Below are 20,788 nucleotides of genomic sequence, written 5' to 3' on the forward strand. Positions count from 1 at the left end.
ACTTGCTTCAGAGGGGACCATATGGGAGTTAGGAAGCATAAAAGCTCTCCAAATGCAGTAGATATTGTATGTATCAATCATAGCATACCTTCCCAAGATTATAGCATAGGCAAATTCAAGGATTCTGTGCAATTTTGTGCCTTTTAATATTTTCTTATTTCCTTCATTTATAATCAAAATGCTTAAGAAACTAATAACCTGTTTGCCAAGAGGCATTGGAAAAACCTGGCCTGAGTTTTCTGTTTACATGTGACTAAATCTATCCCTGGATCTCTCATTCACCTGTGAATGACTAACTTGAAGATCGCTTAAGCAGATGTGTTGTAAGCAGACTTCTAAATACTTCCTAGTTGACCTCTATTTACACACTACCTTTTTGCAACAAAGGAAGTGTCTTGGTTATAGTCCATTAAAATCCTGTACACTGTGTTCCCTTTTTAAGTGACGTCTGATCTTTCAAGTAGTTTTGGGTTTCTTAATTTTTCTTCTGTAGCAGATTAGGAAACCTCAAAGCTTGTTTAGTTACCTCTGAAGCCCAGAATAATTAAGATTTAGCATGTTCTGTTTGAAAATGCTTCACTTTATTCCAGCACTTTGCTAGCAGATGTATTTCGATGTTCCTTCCTTCTCTGCTAGGTATTAACATCAATCATTTCTCCTTGGGCCATGCCAAGGTCCCAGATCCAGGAGACATCTTTTTCCTGCACAGTAATGTGTACCGCATACCTGGAGTGTCAGAGAATGGGAAACCAGTCTTTTTGCTGAGAGAATGGGATGTGCACCTACCCCTCGGGATATTTCTGCAAAATGGGGGGGAGGGTATTAAAGATTATTCCATCTTATCTCTTTGTATGTACAGAAGTCTGAGGTGACGTGTGCAGAGTCACAGGGCGGCAGGGTAGCAGGACAAGGATGAGACCAGGGCTTCTGAGTCTTCTCATGTTTTTTCTTTCACTACAGCATTCCTTCCAGTAAACACAAACACACACACACACACACACACACACATGAAAACAAACTCCCTTCCTAGGGAAGGTTAGTTGTATAGGTAAACTATCTGTGTTTAAATACAAGCACCTCTTTCTCATATGCATGTCATAGGCAGCTTAGGGTTTAAAATGCCGGAACATTTCAGGCACTGCCTCTTTCACTCTGGGCCCCAGATCTCTAAAGTTTTTGGCACTGGTTGTATTAATTTCATTAAATTCTGACCCTATGAAAACCTTATCTCTTGTCTCCTATTTGGTTTGTAACATCACAGGAAGAGTTTATACCGAAGTCAAATAGAAATAAGTTCTGTTTATCTCTGACACTGCTTCTTTCTGTTAGCATTACTATTTAGCACTCTAGATCCTTGTAGAAGGTACATAAATCCCCTTAAGAAAACAAGGAATACTCTTACTAGATGCTAAGGAATTACTGGCCTTGTAGAACCTCACCAGATATTTCTTTGAAAGGTTGCATTCTTAGCCATAAATTATCTTTAATATTTGACCTCTTCTGTAAACAACATTATTAAAAGCCCTTGGGGAGGGGAGGGTTGGTTTTAGAAAATAAAGGACTATCACATGTGTGAAAAACAAGATTCCTCCTGCTGGGTTTGTGACGTTAAGCCTCACTTGCCAGCTTCAAACCTGGCGCTTAGGCTGGAGTGACAAGTTTGTGGAAAGCCAGGGCAGCCAGGAAAGCACTGCTGTGAAATAGTCCACAAGTGCTCTTCCAGCCACGTTGGCAGTGCTCATCCACGCAGTCAGCGTGAGAAACGTCTGACAGGAAGGGTGCTTTTGGGTCCTGCTTCCCCTTCAGTTCCAGATTCTACCTGAGGTAGAACTGAGACAGTGTAGGGTCTTAGGAAAATGTACTGCAAGTTATGCAGCTGGTTCTCAGATTAGGGGAGAGTTTTCTGAAAGTAATCAGGGTTTTTTTTTTTTTTGTTTGTTTTGTTTGTTTGTTTTTTTGGGGGGGGGCTGTTTGCTGAAGCCCTTTATTTATCTATACATCCCCGTATCAGCCTGCTTGGGGGAAATAGACAGTTAATTAACATTGGTAAGTAGAGAAGGAGGCTGGAGAGTTGAGAGATGAGGAAACTGAGTGCCACTGCCATTCCCACGGGAGTCAGGGCGCTGTGGTGGGAAGCACACGAATACAGAGCTGGAGAGGCCAGAGTGTGCCATCGACTAGCTGTGTGTCCTTAATCCAAGCCGTTCAACTTCTGGGTCTCATTTTCCATTTTGGTCAAGTGTTGAGAGTAGTACTGGCCCAGGCAAGTGTTCAGGTTTGTTGGAGGAGAATGCGCTGGGAAACAATAACATGTAAAACAGTTGAAATGTTGATTCCCACAAAGCCTGGTGACTGTCATCCAGATAAACTGGAGCCGTCAGTGTTGGTAGTTGAATCTAATTTAGTAGTTACTTATCGATAATATCTATTTTGGAGTCCTAGATTTCAGTTATATCTAGCCCTATTATAATGACCTAAATTTTTTTTTTTCTAAGATTTCATGGTGGAAACAACATTTGAGCTAGCCACTGAAAGATGGTTAACATCTTGACAAAGGAAGGTGATGGCTAGAAAGAGGGACATTTCAGACTATGAGAAAAGCATAAACAAAACGTGGAAGTATTGTGTAATGTCCTTTGCTGTGGGAAGACTCCAGTTGGGAGGATGCTGGGATGAACAGGATGGGGTGAATAGAAACGGAGGCCAGAAAAGTGACTTGGGGCAAAACTAGTAAAAGCTATTTCAGGAAGTTGGGACATAAAAAAAAATTGGGGTTTTGATTCTGAAGGGAGCAACAAGCCATTGAAAATAGTTGAGAAAGGGAGATAAAGAATTTAGTCACAAATGGCACAAAGGGTCTAAGAAAAAGGGCTCCTGGTGTGGATAACTGGGTGGCTGTTTAGCCTATTCATAGAGGTAAGGAACTTTGAGAGAGGGGAGGAATCGCAGTTCAGAATAAGTATGGCTTTGGGCACGTCCCTTTATTCTCTCTGGCCTGCCAGCAAAGGATGAAATAATTTCTGAGATTCCATTCAATTCAGCATTCCAATAATTCTTGTGATTTTGAGCATTAAGTGAGAAGCATTAAGAGATCTTTATTTCCCAGAGTCCTTCTGCTGTGTTCTTTTCCCAGAGGCAACTTTTGAATTTACTTAGGATTTTTTATTTAGCAAACATTTAAGCTGTAATTGTCTGCTCTTCTTGAAGAGGCTGTGGATTTCCTCCTTCCACAGCTTGCGCTCTGGAGGCTCTCCCCTAGGCCTGCTGACTGCAGCCTGCAGGGTGGGCTTTGTTCTCTGCAGTAACCGGTAGCTGGGGTGAGTCTGCTCCCTTAGCCAGTGGTGGCCCGAGTCCTCAGCTCAGGAGACAAAAGAGGCTCCTTCCGCCCCCAGCAGGGCTTCGTTTTTGCTTTGTTCGGGAAGAATGGTGACAGCGGTCCGCTCTGGAGCCCAACAGCCCGAGTTCACATCCTGCTTATCTCTCATTAGTTGTGCTGTATGGTGAGTTATTGAACCTTACCTCCCACGTCTCCATTTCCACATCTGTAAAATGGAGCCACTACAGCTTGTCTCAGTTCTATTAAGGGGGTTAAACTGCTTAGGAGAGTGCCAAGCACTTAGTGGTATTCAAGTATCTGTTAAATACTTTTATTGGTGATAATGGACAAGCTATTTTTGTTTGTTTTCTTCAACAGATGTAAATGGTTTCCCATAGCCAACATCCCCCTTCCAGAATATCAGACACAGGCTTTTTTTGGTTTGGTTTTGTTTTCTAAATAGGCAGCAAATGTCATCCCTGGGCAGAAAGAAAGTACTTTTCCCTCCTGGCATCTGCCTGCTTCCACCTTTCTGCCTGAGTTCCTTAGAGGAACCCTGGTCGAATTTGTCTGCTCAGCTCCAACCAGGGTCACGGACCAAAGGTTTCACCATCATCACTTTAAAAATAGTGTCGGTTACTTTTCTCCATCGTGGAATTCAGCTCATTGAAGCATAGGGCGAACATGAGCGCTGGAGGGGCGGCTTTGACTGTCTCGCGTGTCCTCTTTGGTGTGGACTCGTGCTTGTCCGTGCTGCTGGTGTGGTGGGTCTGTCCCCGGACAGATGTGAACCCTGCGCCCCAGGGAGTCAGCATGTGTACATAGCCACTAATTGGGGGGTTTCTCTCTCAGGTTGCTTGATGGTGAAACTCCCACTTCATCCCAAAGTGGGACCATTTCGGAGGGTCTGGAGCTGCCTGTGTTTTGGCCTTCAGTGTACCCCAGACCAAAGTCGTTCTTGAAGTGGATTTGTTCTTCAGATCTTTTTGCTCCTTATATCATCCGTTTTAAGCCTTTCTCCCAGTTTCTTTTTTTTTTTTTTTTTTATTTTTTTTAATTAATTAATTAACTAATTTATTTATTTTTAGAGAGAGGGGAAAGGAGAAAGAGAGGGAGAGAAACATCACTGTGTGGTTGCCTCTCACTCGCGCCCTCAACTGGGGACCTGACGTGCAACCCAGTCATGTGCCCTGACTGGGAACCGAACCAGCAACACTTGGCTCGCAGGCCGACGCTCAATCCACTGAGCCACAGAAGCCAGGGCTCTTCCGGTTTCTTTTTCTTATTCAGCCCCACTGAAGTTTTTTCAGTATCTCACTCACCTGTTCTACAGCCTCTGAACTGCCCAGTATTTAAAGCCCTTTCTTGTGACTTTGGCAGTGTGTATGAAAAAGTAGTGGGATCAGTATAAAGAGAAGTGTAACATCTCTTAAAACAGGCAGTCTGCACACGAACTCCTCTTCTGCGCTGGTCCGAATTTCCATCATCTGTCAGTGGGAAAGGTGCTGCTTTTAAGTCCCCATAAGGGTCAAACTAGTTGTAAACATTTTGGAAAAAGAAGTACATGGTAGGAAAACCTGTATGATGATGAGTCAGTTTAACTGATCCCAGACTGGCCCCATTTCCTACCACTAGCTAGATCCTGCTTCTGATTGCTATGGCACAGCCTTAGACATGCGTCTGTATCACAGGACTTTGTCCCCCAGGTGCATTTGCCCTTTGCCAGCACTTCTGCCACGTAGGGGTTATGGATGAGGAGCAGGACTCCAGTCCTGTCTGCTCTCCTTCTGGAGGCAGGGACAGGAACAGCACCTGACAAGTAGGTAGGTGGATGTTAGCATTGTGTTCAGAGGCCTGCCAGGGCCTACAAACTCGGGTTTCTAACAGTTCCCAGTGGAATGTCGTGTGGACCACAAGATGTTCCTAACTCCGAATCACCAGAGCTCACTTAATATAAAAATCCAAACCTGCTCTCTTACATTGAAACATTGGGAGAGAGCTCCGCTTGGGAAGTCAAGTTGATAGTTTCATCTGATTCTGGTCTTTGTGATTAATTATGACCTACAAAGGGGTTACTACTCTAGCAGGAACTTTGAATTTCCTGAGTAGATTTCCCTCTGGTTAGTAGGCAGAGGAAGTATCTTTGACTTTTTCACTTCTGTAGGGCAGCCTGGGTTCTGTCTTATTTCCTTGTTATTTGTGGACCTCTTTTCCCTTACCTCAGTTGGGATGATAATGAGCCACAGAGCTGAACACTGGAGGGCTGTGTGCTGCACCTACAGATGGCCCCTGCTGGGAGTGCCACAAGGCCAGGAAGCCAGTTTTGTAGTGAAATAGACTAATGTGCTAAGAATTGCTTTCATTGAGAAAGAGAACAAGGGGGGGGAGGTGGAACAGAAAGGAGGATGGAGTTTTCTAAACTGAGATTCCTGAATCAGCCATTTTACAAAGACAAAAGGAGGAGCAGTGATCCCAAAGGTTTTATCATTTCAGTTATCCAGGATCCCCCCTAGAAAGTTTCTACTTGATGGTACAATAAAGTTTTCGCCTTAATATCAAATCTCAGATTGGCCGTGCATTTGTCTCTAACTCCGGTCTGCCTTAAGTTGTAGGTATCAATTTCATGGAATTGTAAAGGCATAGATTTAGTGGGAGACGATCTGAACTTGGAGGTGGAAATGCTGAGTTTAAATCTTAACTTTGCTTCTTTCTAACACTTATACATAAGACTGAACCACTGGCTTCTCTGTTTCTAAATCATCCTAAGGGAGCATACTGTTTGCTTAGAAATGTTTTTTTTTTCTCTCTCTTTCTTTGGGAGGGTATATTTATTCATCAGTATTATGGATATAGTTGTTCCATATTTTTTTGCTTGTAGGCAAAACTTGTGTAGATGACCATTAATACTTCTAGTTAATGTTAAAAACCAACTAAAACTACAATGGTTGTATAATGGAGTAGTGATATTAGCATACATTTTGATGGTAATATCAAAACCACATGTAAGCTCTTGAAGGATCAGTTGCAGTTTTGACAACTTTGCTATTTTGTCATTCTAAAGCTGGAGTACTATGCAATGAGAGCCATTTTTGTACAAAGGAAAGTAACTCTTTGATAAAACATTACATTTTGGAAAAAACATTAAGAAAATGCATTGGGTAGAGAGCGACATCCTACTGATGCTGAGAATGAAGAGCGTGGTGGGAAATCTTGGTCGCATGTGCCTCCAGCTAGGGCTGAAGCTGGGCTCAGCCCTCGTGGGTTCAAAAGAAAAGTGTGCTCATGTAGGAACTTGTAATTTCAGTGTGCGGCACCTCTTAATAACCTAATGAGGGAACAGTATATAAACAAGGGATAATGGACCCCCCCCCCCCCCCACAGTTCCTGGCTTTTCCCTCACCTGTAGTCCTGTTTCTTCTAGTTTCTCTATTCTCTGGCTGCTTATTGCCCAAACCCCTGTATTCAGCTGGGGCTCCCTTTGTGTGCAGAGATGTATGTGATAGCAGATGCTCTCCTGACCCCGGTCCTGTGGCTCTCACCTAACTGGCCGCTATCATTTGTTTATCCATCTCTGGCCTCCAGTGTAGCCAAGTGTGCTGGGCAGATCTTTTTAGACAGACTCCATGGGATGGACAAAGCTTAATGAGCTCACTGCTGGTAAAATCTTTTTTTGTGGGTTGAAGGTGTTAAATGTGACAGATGGGAAATGCAGTTTGGTGGAAAGGGAAGAGCCAATGCTGCCCTAGGCCTGACTGTCCCTGTCAGCTGTTCTGCGTCTGGGATGGACTCCTCCCCCCTCCTCCCCAGTTCCTAGCACTTGAATTCAAGCTTCTTTTTGTTACCTTGTGGAATATATTGCTGATGTGAGCAACGTTCCTAAACCATCTGCTGGATGCACTGAAGAAAACAGTCACCCAGTGTTCTGGCACCTTAACTACAGCATGTGATTTTTGCTTATTGCCTCTTTAGTCTTTGTCCACATGCATGTTTTTATGTAGGTGCAGTCATTTTATATGCGTATGCTTTGTTCTGTACCATTTTATATAAGGGACTTGAGCATGCACAGATTTTGGTGTCTGCGCTGGGAGGAGGTGGTGTTCCTGGAACCAGCCCCCCTCGATTACAGAGAGACAGCTTTACTCCTCTTTTGCCATTTGTCATAAACATTTTCTATGTATACTTGTAGGACTTGTACATTATAGCATATAAGTTACCTAATTTAGTATATCACAGTTTCTTCCTCTTGTTACTCACTAACTTGTATCTAGGTTTTGGGTGGCTTATTTATTTTTGTTTGCTTCTTGGTACGGGAAGGATCAAAATGAACATCTTTGTGTAATGTTATTTCCCAAAGGGAAATATCCAGGAGCTAGATCTCAGGGTGTGAACATTTTAATGGCTCTTGCTTTGAATGTCATACTTTGTTTTCCAGAGGAACAATGCATTTTTACAGTGCTACCAGTGTGTCCACAAACCCTTTTAAAAACAAGGCTTTTAAACCTCGAGCACAGGACATGCCTTTGCTTTTAGATGAGTCTTTCCTTACTGTGAGGAAAGGACCAAGCAGGATTTATAAATTCCATCCAGCAGTAGCTGACTTTTCCGAGTGAAATCAAGCAGGAAACATCCACAGTGCTGAGCTGCTCACCGCACCAGAGCCCTGGCATGGCTCCATGTGTGATATGTCTCACGTCTGGCACAGAGCCACCTAGCGCAGTCTCGGTGAATGGTCCATGATGATGTGAATGCCCAAGTTGAAGTTTTCATTTTCGTTTTTTGCTGGTAGGATGTTGTAGAAGTACAGTGGAGTCTGCTATATATTCTTACACTTGAAAAAAAGTGTCCTGGTTTGTTTAGGATGGCTGTGTTTCTCTATTTGGTTTCTTTGCTCCTTTGAAAAAATAAAAACATCAAACAGGATAAAGACTCGTGTAGACAAAAGCCTCTTCTTGAACCTTCTGTCAGGACTGTTTATTTAAAGCATTGTAAGTTTCCATGGTTCATGTTATCTTACGGTATCTTGTGAGTTGATCTTGTGAAATGAACCCTTGTGGTCCCTGCTCTGGGCTAACCCTTGTGTCTTATTTTTCACAGTGAACATAAAGATTCTGAAAAGAAACACAAAGAGAAGGAGAAAACCAAACACAAAGATGGAAGTTCAGAAAAACATAAAGACAAACATAAAGACAGAGACAAGGAAAAACGAAAGGAGGAAAAGGTACAGAACTTTCCTGTCAGGGAGCAAGAGATGTGGGACCAACTTTTCATTTTGTTTACTTTTTAAAACAAGTACGAAAGTACCTTCAATGCACAGTAGATCCCTTGGCCTTTGAGGGAAAAGGTCTTTGTCAGTAGACTTTAGAGTCAACCATAGTCTTCTTAAATTATGAAAACCAAAGCCTTTTGCCACTGTATTTACAGTATCATATCTATTCATATCATTATTTTATATGGCAAATGGATACATCAAAGATGTAGTGTTTCTGGAAATGTCAGTTTTCTTTCATGGGGAAAATGAATTCTCTCTTAGAGGGAAGAGGCTTAATGTTATGTTCTTTCTTGAATGAAGATTTTTTTTTTTTAATTGTTGTTCTTTTACAGTTGTCCCATTTTTCCCCCGTTGCTCTCCCCTGCCACACCCTGAAGATTCTTCTTGAGTGAAAATTTGGTGATGCTGGTGCCTCTTCTGACTTTTGATGCCAGCATGGCTAGTACAGCCTTCTCAGAATGGCCGGGCTCCTCTGGCTGCCGATGAGGAGTGCTGGGCACTGACTTTTAAAAAATTTTGCTTTCATTTTAGTTTTTGAAAATGTAACATTTGTATTTGGTAAACTCAGAGAATGTGAAATAGGGAATTTGGTGAAAAATACATCTCCCTTTTATCCCTGCAGCCACTAGACTCTTTTTCTATTCTTCCTGAGATACTCTGTATAGATATATTCGTCCGTGTCCCCATCCCTTTGTGTATGTATGTGTGAAGGTTTTTGAAAGACCTAAGAGTCTGACAGGTGAAAAAATGGAAAGTTGAAGGAGAGGATTGTGAGCATACTTTTGCAGAAAACAGACTGTTTCTTTTTGTTTTGTTTTGCTTTTATTTCTTCTGCACTGCCAAGGGCAAATCCTTGAGAGATGGAGGGTATTTGCTGAGGGTGGGGACCTGCCATAATTTAAAGATAAAAAGCTACCCTTTTGAAGGGAAACTTTTCTCAGTGAATTGGAAAACTCACCCTGACGAATTCTAAAAATGAGTCCTAGAAAAATAGGAAAACTTCCAGTTCACCCTCTCAACAAGAAGAGTCACTCAGGGATCCCAATGCCCCAAGAGTTGAGGCCAAATATCTCCAAATAAAAGAGGCTTCTTCACACGTGGTCCTTTCAAGATGCCGATCAGTTCCTGCTGTCTTACCTTTCAGATGAGAGCCTCTGGGGATGCAAAGATAAAGAAGGAGAAGGAAAACGGCTTCTCGAGGTGAGGCTCCCTGCGTCGTCCCCTCATCGGTGTCCTGCTGCTGAGCTTGCCCCGGGCACGCTGACCTGGCCACCTCCAGGTCACTGAGGGAGTTGGCAGGGAGGGGACTTGGACTGAGCCAGCGTGAGCGTTTCTGGAGTGCCATTCAGTGAGACTGAGCAGCACATTGCCCAGAAGTTATTTTGAGTGGAGAAGGTTGCCAGGAAGAAGTTTTTAAAAATTGAGATATAATTTACATACCATAAAACTCACCTTTTAAAAGTGTACAGTTGGTTGGCTTTTAGTGTATTCACAAGGTTGCACATCCTCCCCACTACCTGATTTGCGAACATTTTCATCATCCCAAAAAGAAACGTCATACTCAGTAGTAATTATTAGTAATAGTCTGAGGCTCAACTGTAGACTCTTACTTGACCTACATTTTAGGGAAAGGAGTAAATTTGAGTAGAAATATGTATCTTTTCTGGAAGGAAAGGAAAGTACACATAGTTTAGAGGTCACTTTTCCTGTGCTATTTTTGCTATTACGATTCTGTTTTCCTCATCAGCCTCAACTTCTCAAAATAAGCCTGAGAGTCCCCTCTAGTCTCAAAAAACCAGAAGTTTATGGTCATATGTTCTCCCTCAGCTCCACAAAATGACAGAATGGATTTACTAGGAATTGTTGGAAGTGTTTGCATTCTTGACTAGGACAGAGTGTTTTGAAAGTTTTGCTTCCTTGAAACTGAACTTTCAGTTTCGTTTGAGAACATTTTTGAAAACTATGCCATGTTCTCCAGGTCCCGGAGATTAGGAGAAGCCAGAGCCCTCTTCAGGCGTGTTTTGTAACTGCTCTAGGAATGCTGGGTAATAAAATTCACTGGAGTCTACCCTAGACAATCTGATTTCTTAGATAAAGTGACTGAGCACAGGGAGACTATTTTCTGCCAGGAGACTGACTGCCTGGGATTTTTATTAAACTAATACTAAGAAATGAATAGACTCTTTGGACTTGGTGTAGTCCTGGGTTCGGTTTCAGGCCTTCTGGGTTAGACAGTTCGGAGCACACGCTTTGAGGCAGGGGCTCTCCATGCGCTTTGCTGGGCTGCCTGCTAGCTCGCCTGTGTATCGTTGCAGAGAATTCAGATGCTTCCCCGGGTGGAACCCAGGTTTCTGATCAATTGTTTTAGAGCATCTTCAGGCCTAGTAACACTTTGCATGTCTTCTTACTTCACCTGCAACAATAATAGGGTCTAGCATTTACTGGTTGGGTAAATGGTGGTGTTCCTTTCTTTCTGGCACAAAGCTTTGGGAGATTTTGCACCCTTGGGTCTATGTTACTCATTTTTGTGGTGTGGGGGAGACAGCTGTAGGGACTGGCGTTTGGGGAGTGTGCAGATAAGGAAGGAAAGCCGGTTTCTGTAAACATCTAGTTCTGTTGTAAGCAAAGACCCAGGCAGCTTGAGGGGGAGGGGTGTCTCCTTGTAAAACCCTGTGACACTCCTGACTTCCCTTTGCAGCTGAGTCTGTGAGCTTGTCCCTTGGGCCTCTCAGAGATGGGAAGCGTCGTGTCCAGAGACCGTTCCCTGTACTGACTGATTTAGCTCTGGGAGTGCTTCTGGCTGTCGGCGGTGCCGTTCTGATGAGATGGGCCAGGACGGGAGACGTCCGAGGGCTATGGGGATTGTTGGTCCTGTCGTTTTTCACCTCTTCCTTCCTCTTTTCGGTTCAAGATAGTTGTCTAACAGAAGTATCTTTTTTTTTTTTTTTTTTTTTTATCCTCATTGGAGGATATGTTTATTGATCTGAGAGAGAGAGAGAGAGAGAGAAAGAAACATCTATGTGAGAGAGAAATATTGATCGGTTGCCTCCTGTGTGCACCCTGACTGGGGTTCGAACCTGCAACCTAGGTATGTGCCCTGACCAGGGATTGATTGTGATACCTTTTGGTGTGCAGGATGATGCTTCAACCAACTGAACCACCTGGCCAGGGCTAAGAGAATTATCTTCTTATATTCGGAAGGAAAAATTTTAATAAAGTTAAAGCAAGGCACTCTTCTGTGTATCAAGTAAATAAATCTAAGGAGGACATTGGACAAAGACTAGATTTGGCTTAGAATGAATTGAGTTTCTCCTGGGCGTCTCTCATGTCTCATTTAGCATGTGCCCTTGTGTGTAATGTCAGCTTGGTTATTTTCCCATGTAACTAAGGTTATTTTCCTTAGGGCCAAGTTTGGGAAATAAATTTTTATTCCTTTCCTTGTAAAACCTATTTCAGCTTTTGGACCTCTAGAATAATCAGTTTGGATCATTCCTGGGGTCAGAAACAAAGTGTATGCTTCATGTGAAGTGAGGAAACAATTCAATTTAAGTTTGTTCCTGTTGTGGTTTGGGTCATGCCGGCAAACGCAGCCGAGATGTAGCGGGAAGGAAAACTGACTTACTGTGAGGAGTCCTGATTCCGAACCGTGAATACGCCTGTTCTTCTGTAAAATGAGGACAGTGCTGTCTGCCTCACAGGGTTAGAGTGAGAACTGAGTGAGAAAACGTGCCGTGCACAACCTTTGTGATCAGCATGTACAAATGTGTGTGGTCGTCCTTCTGTTGGCTGCTTCTCAGTGCGATAGCTTGCCCTCCTTCGGGTTCCTTCATGTGGATGTCCCAGCACTCATTAACTGACAAGGTTTTTCTTTTTAGTCCGCCGCGAATTAAAGATGAACCTGAAGATGATGGCTATTTTGCTTCTCCTAAAGACGATATAAAGCCATTAAAGAGACCTCGAGATGAGGATGAGTGAGTATTTCTTATTACTTTGACTTTGAAAACAAAAAGGAATTCTTTAAAGAATTACATGTGCTGTAAGTCTCTGCGATACGCAGAAAAACTGCACTGACTTTTACTCCTTTGGAATCTGTGATGAATGGGCTGGGTGACTTGATTTCTCCCGGAATTATGAGAAGTAGGGTTCTCCAGGAAAATAGGTAGTGTACCTGGGGCTTAAAGGGAGACTACATATTTCCATTTTTGTTATTAAAAAGGTAATGCATATTGTAGGAATTTCACATGAAACAGAATTCACGAAGAATGTTTAAATTCTTTAAGTTACCTTAAGTTTATCATCACTTAACGACAGATGAGTTTTCCCTGGTAAAACAATTTCTCCTAGGATCTGTGCCTGTCAGTACATCCTAAGTGAAGTTTCACTGTATAGGAAAATAATAAAATTGTTCTTAATTACAGCAGTTATTTGAGGCTTACATGTACCTCTTACTCAGTGTCAGTCAGTGAGGTTAAATTCTATTCATTATTTTCAATCTTGTATAGCTTATTACAGAGGATTTATGGTGGAAAGTGGTGGGTGGAAAGGGAGCAGGGAAATACTCAGCTCATTTGTGTTCATTCAGAAGTCATACACCATTTCTTTCCTGCCCCTTGGAGCCAGCCGTTACTTTGTGGCCGCCATTCCTGCACTGTAGGGTCCCAGATTTCCATCTTCTGGTGGCGTCCTCTGTGTGTTTGTATGTCCCTGCATTCCACTTCCCTCCCAGGCCTGCATGCAGGAGAAAGTCGTTTGTTTTGTACTCTGTAGGGCTGTAACCACTGGGCTTTGGTCTGGCCTTCTTCTTCTGTCCCATTCTTGACTAGCATGCTCAGCCAAGAAAGATATCAACCACGCCTGCCCCAGAAGCCCCCAGAAGCAGTCAGGGGGTCCTAATCCTGTTGCTGAGAACTGCTGAGTCACCGTTGTGTTAACTGCATATTCATGTTCCCCTTTCTAGTGCTGATTATAAACCTAAGAAAATTAAAACAGAAGATACCAAGAAAGAGAAGAAACGAAAACTAGAGGAAGAAGAGGTTAGTAAAGAGACTTAGGCCCTCTGGGGCTTGAGTTTGGAGTAGGGAGTTTTCCATAAAATAACTTTGGAAGGCAAATGGGTTTTAGGGATTTAACTGGTCTGCTGTAGCAGAAAACTCACCCGTGTACAGTGGCTGTGGCACTGTTAGCGTGACGATCTCTCCTGGGCTTCCTGGGTGTCTGCCCATAGCCGGGCTGCCAAATGCGGCTCTTAGAGAGACCCCGCCCTCTTCCCACACAGAGGACATGGAAACAAGAAATTGTATCTGCCTTCCAGTCCAGAAGAGTCCTCCCTAAGAATGTTGTTAGTGCACTCTCCTATCTAACAGCTTGCTCATCCCTCACTTTGGGCAGCCGTTCCTTCTGAACACCCCTTAACGGGTGCTGCTGGGACGCAGGATGAAATCCGAGCTATACCCCAGCTCTGCCCAGTCTGGCCCCCACATCTTGTGCCGCTCTTCATCGTGTGTCTCCTCCCTAGTTTGCTTTGCTCCCGTCACACTGACCTCCTGTGTTTCTTCTCTGCATGGTTCTTCTGTGCTTCAGGGCTTTCTGCCGCCCACGCAGTGCACATCCCCTGTGTGAGGGACACACGCTCTTCTCCCTGCTTCTCCTGATTTATAAGCCTTCCTTGAAAATCTCAGTTCGATTCAAGTACTTTTCTAAGGGTTCTGTTTGATGCTTGTGGTAGATTTACATATAATAATATGGTTCCTCCTTTTGACACTTCCTATTTCTTATACTGGAGAGTTGTTAGCAAGTAATTCAAGTAAAACAGGCCAGAAATTCACAGGGGTCTTAATCCTGCGCTCCCCTAAGAGAAGGGGGTTGAGTGATTTTTTAAGTCTTATGCTGCATTTGAGGTTAGTCCACTGCCTTGGGCAAAGTGGACTCACAAGCATAAAGACAATAGATTGAAGTGGCACCAGTAGCGACAGACAGTCGTAGTGAGGGGCAGTGAGTCTTAAGAGGGTAATCTATCATGGCATAAGATTAATAGTAATAATTAAAATTTAATGTAATAGGTGCTTACTGTGTGCCAGGCACTATTCTTAACACTTTACATGTATCATTTCATTTAATCCATAGATCAACCCTTAAGAGACAAATATTGCTACTATTATCTGCATTTTACAGATGCAGAAATTGGAGTATAGAGAGGTCAAATCATTTGCCTAAGGTCACACAGCTACTAAGTGACAAAGTTGGGGTTTGATCCCATGAGCCAGCACAACAGCTGTTTATCTAGCCTCCTGGGGGGCTTTGCTAATCCTTTAACTCCATAAGAAGTGTCTTGAATGAAATTGTATTAAGAATATTAATGAGTAGGTGAGTCCTAGAGAGATGATTGGGTCCTGAATTTAGGGAATTGTTGTTTTTCTGACGATCTGGTCTTGGCAGAAGTTCAAGTTTATGAGAACCAACTCAAAAAATTAATAGTGAAGTGTTGAGTAGTGATTATGGTAGTCAGTCCCTCTACTTTCATGTAGATCATCAGACTAGTCAATAAAGAAATGTAGAGCTGAGCTCTCCATGCTTTCTAGATCACCTTTATGTTTATGTTGCCTTTACGTACAATACAGTATTCCCTCACTTATTGCTGGTATTACGTTCTAGACACCCCCCCCACCCCCGTGACATGTGAAAATCTGCGAAGTAGGAACCTCACATTTATTTTAGTATTTATATATATTTTAAGGCTTTATAAACCCTTCCCACACACTTATAAACCATTCCCAGTCCCTTATTAACCTTTCCACTCCCTTATTAACCTTTTCCACACTTATATAAACACTACTTATGTTCTTAAACATACTCTACACTCTTAAACGTATGTTACTTTAACAACATACGTATACAGTACCACAAAATCCCGTGATACAGCAAAAAATCCACGATAAATCATTAAATATAATATTTTTTAAAATCCCACGATACAGTGAGGCCGTGGTAAGTGAATTGCGAAATAGAGAGGGACTACTGTAATACCTTTCCTGGAGCTTGGAAGAGGTTAGTCATAACTGTTAGGCCATTTGAAAAAAAGAACAGTCAACTCCTCTGCTCTTTTTTTAATTGTTCCATTCAGCACTCTCTCTACAGGGGGAGAAAAAAAAGTTCAGGCTGAAAGACTGAATTAATACAGTCTTAATTGTGGCAAGGACCCCAGATGGTGAGATTGGTCATTAAACCTCACTCGCTGGCTGTGTGTTTTTCATTTCTGGGAATTGTTCCGCAGTCTCTCAGTGACTGATTATCCCATTTTAAGGTCTGAAAATACACAGTGTAGCCAGTAGTTTCCTGATGGAACCATCTGCAGGCCTGTTCAGAAGCCAGTCAGAGACTGTCTTACTGAAAAACATTTCCCTTTCCTGTGGTGTGTTTCAGCCTCAACAGTAAACATTCTCTCGAATTAATGTGATCCTCCAGTACTTTCTCTGCACAAACATGCTTATACATTTATATTCTCCACTCCTATTTTTCAATGTGTGGTATTGTAGTCTTTCCTCTTTGTTGTACCCAAAGGTCATTTACTTATAGATCCTGAGTTTTTCTTAGCTGCCATCCTATCAGCTAGTCCTGGAATGTTTGTATGTTCCAGTCATTCCCATGAGTCACATTGTTTTATTTTTCTGGTAAACTTGGGCTTCCATCATGGTCAATACCAGTGATGTGACTTGGAGGAAGTAATAAAACCTCTGATTTCAGAGTTTCCTTGAATGTAACTGGAAGGGGCCAAACCAAACTGTCTATAAAGCTCTTTCAAGCTCTGCAATTCTGTGATTGAGTTCAACATAACTCAAAACCACCTTTCATAGCTATATAAAACTTGTCGAATAAAGATTAGTTATCCTGAGTAGTCAGAATGAAGGAAAATATCTTCAGAAGAGTTTCAGTTCTCTTGAGTGGGACCCCCACCTGTTGAATAACACATTTTTGCCTAGGTGTGTGTATGTTTTGAGATTTATCTCCTGTATTGGTGAATTGATTTTGTTTATGTTTGATGCTCTCTTTCTGTGCCATTGTGACAGCTCATCTAAGGTCAGAGCCACAAAGAAATACCACCGTGAGAAGCAGTAATCATTCTAGGACCTCCCAAATACTTGCTTACTGGTTTGTGACTGTATGCAAACAACAGTGATAGAAAGTTCCCCACTAGATTCAGCGAGGAATTTCCTTTCAGAGTGTATATTAAGCGTCTAAGAGAAAGCCTCACATAGCCATTATTTGGTAGTGTTAGAAGAAGTTTAAGGATGAGTAGATTTAAAAACAAGTGAGGACGATACATGGGCTACTCTGTACAGCGGCAGCACTTTCCCACACTTACCTGAGGTTAAAGCAAATACAGTCTCCCAGGCCCTTTCTCTGCAGAATGAGCGCTTTTTTACCTGCTTTCTTGAGGAATTATTTGTCAGGGAGTTTTGCGAACTACTGCTCTAGAGAAAAGCACGAGCACATTTGTTATTCATCTGTCAAATAGGGAGGATTGAACCTCAGAATATCTCTAGTTCTGATGTCCAGGATTCCAGTTTTTCTTCCTAATGGGCCCCAAACTACTTGTAGAAATGCAACTAGTCCTTGTTTAAGTGCTTTCTCACCATGTTTCTTTGTAGGACGGTAAATTGAAAAAACCCAAGAGTAAAGATAAAGATAAAAAAGTTCCTGAGCCAGATAGCAAGAAAAAGAAGCCGAAGAAGGAAGAGGAGCAGAAGTGGAAATGGTAACAGCACTGGGTTAAAATGTCAGCTCTTTGATTCCACAACCTAATTAAGCAATAATGTCGAGTTACTAAAAATACCCTGATATTTGAGGGAGGAGGGAAGTACTTAAAAGAACCTTTCTAGAATAACAGTTTGCAATAAGTTTCCCAGGTCCTAGTGAAAGTATTAACTAGCTCCTATTGGATCTCAAAACTAGGTCCCAGCCTGTTAAACAGAATGTACTACAGAGGTAGACCTACACATATATAGGAATTGAGCATGTGAAGAACATTGCATTCAAAACACTGGGGGATTATTTTAAGTAAGATACATTATTCCATAAATAATTTTGAGAAAACTGCCTGTTTTAAAAAAAAAAAAAATCTCTCCAAGAAAATATTGGTGAATATTTTTACAATTGTAGAATAGCAAAATCCCTTTGCAGCATGACATATGTATAACCAGAGCCATAAGGAAAAGATTAATAAATTTGGTACATCAGAGTTAAATCTTCTATATGGCGAACGCACGCATGCCAGTAAAAAAAAAAATCTTACGGGAGAATACTTACGATGCATAGAGCTGAGATTTCTAATATGGAAAAGAAGATCTTTTAAAACAAATATGAAAGGAGTGATAAGATGAAAGTGAGGAACAGACAATTCATTAAAGAAAATAAATGATTAGTAAACATCTTAAAACATGATCAACCTCACAAGTATTAAAGGCACAAAGAAAAATAATAAATGATACATCTTTCTATTTAATGTCTCTTAGATTGGAAAAGATTAATAAGTATCAGAACATCTAGGGTTTCGATTGTGAGAAAACAGGCATCTTCCTTCTCTGTGGAGCAGAGTCACACAATTTAGCAATAACAGAGGTTACTTCTGAAAAGTGCATTTAGGTGGGAAATTTTATTTTCTACTTAATAAATTTTGGTGTTTAAAATTTTGAGATAAGCATGCATTTTTTTTCTAATACTGATTTTACCTAAAACTTTATATTATTTCACCACTACACCAGTAATACATGATTAATATCTATGTTTAAAAATTCGAATGATCCAGAGGTATAGAAGTTAGGGAAAAATGACAGTTTTCTTTCCCTCCCGTTCCCATTTTTCCCTTCCAGCTTCGAGGCAACCACTATTCGTAGTTGGGTAGCATTTGCCCTGTGGATTTATAATTTAGAAAAACAGTCTCCCCAGCACCTGAGGAAAGTGGGGAAGATCAGTGACCAGGGAGGAGCGGAGCTGCAGTGGCGCAAGTGCCCAGCACAGCCGTGGAACTGGCATTGTTGGTGTGACCGTACCTGGGGTTAAAGGAAAGTGTAGGCAAAGACCAGAGAGCCAAGGAATCCTGGGCTTTTCCAGAGACCAGGGTCAGAAAACAAAAGATGTATTTTTACTTTTTTCATTTTATTTCATTTTTTTTCTCTGGAACTAATTGAAGTTTTTCAGTGATAGAATATTGAAAGGTTTTTATGACCTTTGATAAAATGAGTGTTTTTTGTTTTTGTTTTTGTTTTTTAGATGAAGTAATTGTGTAAATCAGGGGTTATTATTGGGAGTTGTGAGAATGGTTAGTAACTCATCTGTTGTTGCTCCAGGTTCTATGGTGGGAGCTCTGTTTTGTTTGTTTTTTTGTTTCGTTTTGTTTTTAATTGATCTTAGAGAAACATTGATTTGTTGTTCCACCTGATGCATTCATTGGTTGCTTTTTAAAAAAATAATTATCTTTAGAGCGAAGGGAAAGGAGTGAGAAAGAGGGAGAGAAACATCAATGTGCAAGAGATACATCGATTAGTTAGCTCTCATCTATCGGTTGCCTCTCATGCCCCCAACTGGGACCAGCCTGCAGCCCAGGCTTGTACCCTAACTGGGAATTGAACCTGTGACCTTTTGGTTCACAGGCTGGCTTTCAGTGCACTGAGCCACACCAGCCAGGGCCATTGGTAGCTTCTTGTATGTGCTCTGACTGGAGAGCGAAGCTGCAACCTTGGCGTATCAGGCTGATGCTCTAACCACCTGAGCTACCCAGCCGGGGTTTGTGTTCTTTTGAATGAACAAGTTTGTTGCCTTGTCCATCACCAGCTCTGGACTGTCTTCCCCCTTCCTTTGTAGCCTTGGCTCTTGCTGGGCCCTGAAGTCCTCTTTTTTTCCTGGCCTAGCCTTGTATGTGTGTGAAATTAGGTACCCTGGAAGGGTCTAGTAGCCTGATTTTACTTCTGTGGTTGAAGTCCTTATTGGTGTTGCTACACATTAATTCTGAGAGACTGACCTTTGTTTTGTTGTTTTGTTTTTTGTTTAAGTGGGACTGGTTAGTCTTTAACTGAGGGTGGTTGCTGTGGGGTTAAGCAGTCTTTGCTGGAGCCTCTGTGCTTTCAGGTCTGATTGTTAAGCACAGTGCTTCGGGGTACAGTGTACATTTTAGAAGTAGAGGACAGGAATGATGGGCCTCTTAGCTGAGAACTTGCCCTTTCCTCTGTCACCGTTGGATGCCTTTTACACTCTCAAGACGATGATCCCGTCCTCAGTGACAGCCGTTGACAGTGTAGTCAGGGAACTTGAATGGCAGATGCTCTCATTTTGTACTGTTCCTCTTGCTGTTTCACTAAAAGAATTACGCACTTGACTAGTTTGGCCAATGTATAGATCTTTTGCTCCCCCCAGAGTCTGCAGACTTGTTTATCCTGCCAAAAGTGAACTCTGATCTCTATCTCCCTCTCTTTGGTAATGGTGGGGATGGGGAAATGGTAGCGATCCCTCTGGGTTTCTTCACTGTATCATGTTTTCCCCACAGAAGCAATGTTACAAGTGCCAGCAGTATGCTCAGGCTTAGTTCCACGAAAATCTATTTAACCCAGATCCCCCTATTTTAACTGGTGCCCAGTGTAGCTGTATAGGGTTTCAGCTGGTCCTCCAGTCAAGTACACTTTTGTGTCAGGGCTGACCTGTTAGAACATCGGGCCCATGTTTATGCTATACAGGTGACTCTTTCCCAAAAGACCTTGAGACTAGTTTGTTGCTGGTGTTAGGGGTGACTTTAAGTGGGGTTTTGAGTCTTTTTTTTTTAGCAAAATGACTCAAAGGATTATAATGTAGGGAATTTGTGTTGAAAGACCAGGACTCGACTATAATGAATAAGAGTGATAAGAAATTAATGAAATATGAATTGACATTCTCCTCAATCCAGAGAAACTGTCCTTGATTTCATAGATTAGCTTCCAGAAAGCTGTGGCATGTGACCTTTATTTCCAAAATTTTAAAAATTAAATGTGCATTTTACAATGTATACTGTGGGGTGTTTGTTAACTGCAAGGGAATTTGATTTCAGAGAGTCTGTGGATGTTTACTCTCCTGTCGTACACACATTTCTAGCACTTTCCCACTTTCCTTTATCCAAGCACATTTTATTGTCAAATTTATACCTAACTTGAGTTAGTAAGTCAAGCCAGCCATAGAGGAGT

At 42.0% G+C, this 20,788-nt stretch overlaps 1 protein-coding gene across 1 annotated transcript in view; it reads left to right on the top strand.

Moving 5' to 3' along the window:
- TOP1 (DNA topoisomerase I) overlaps window positions 1–20,788 on the top strand; it is an 87,041-nt gene that overhangs the window by 34,764 nt on the left and 31,489 nt on the right. Inside the window, exons 4-8 of the mRNA XM_090286406.1 lie at window positions 8,411–8,534; window positions 9,730–9,785; window positions 12,461–12,556; window positions 13,543–13,618; window positions 17,231–17,337. Coding sequence (XP_090142532.1) covers window positions 8,411–8,534; window positions 9,730–9,785; window positions 12,461–12,556; window positions 13,543–13,618; window positions 17,231–17,337 — 459 coding nt within the window. The remainder of the gene's footprint in view (window positions 1–8,410; window positions 8,535–9,729; window positions 9,786–12,460; window positions 12,557–13,542; window positions 13,619–17,230; window positions 17,338–20,788) is intronic.

The sequence above is a fragment of the Furipterus horrens genome, unplaced genomic scaffold (genome assembly GCF_987537825.1).
Source record: "Furipterus horrens unplaced genomic scaffold, mFurHor1.1.pri manual_scaffold_8, whole genome shotgun sequence".
In the NCBI taxonomy this organism is placed as follows: domain Eukaryota; kingdom Metazoa; phylum Chordata; class Mammalia; order Chiroptera; family Furipteridae; genus Furipterus; species Furipterus horrens.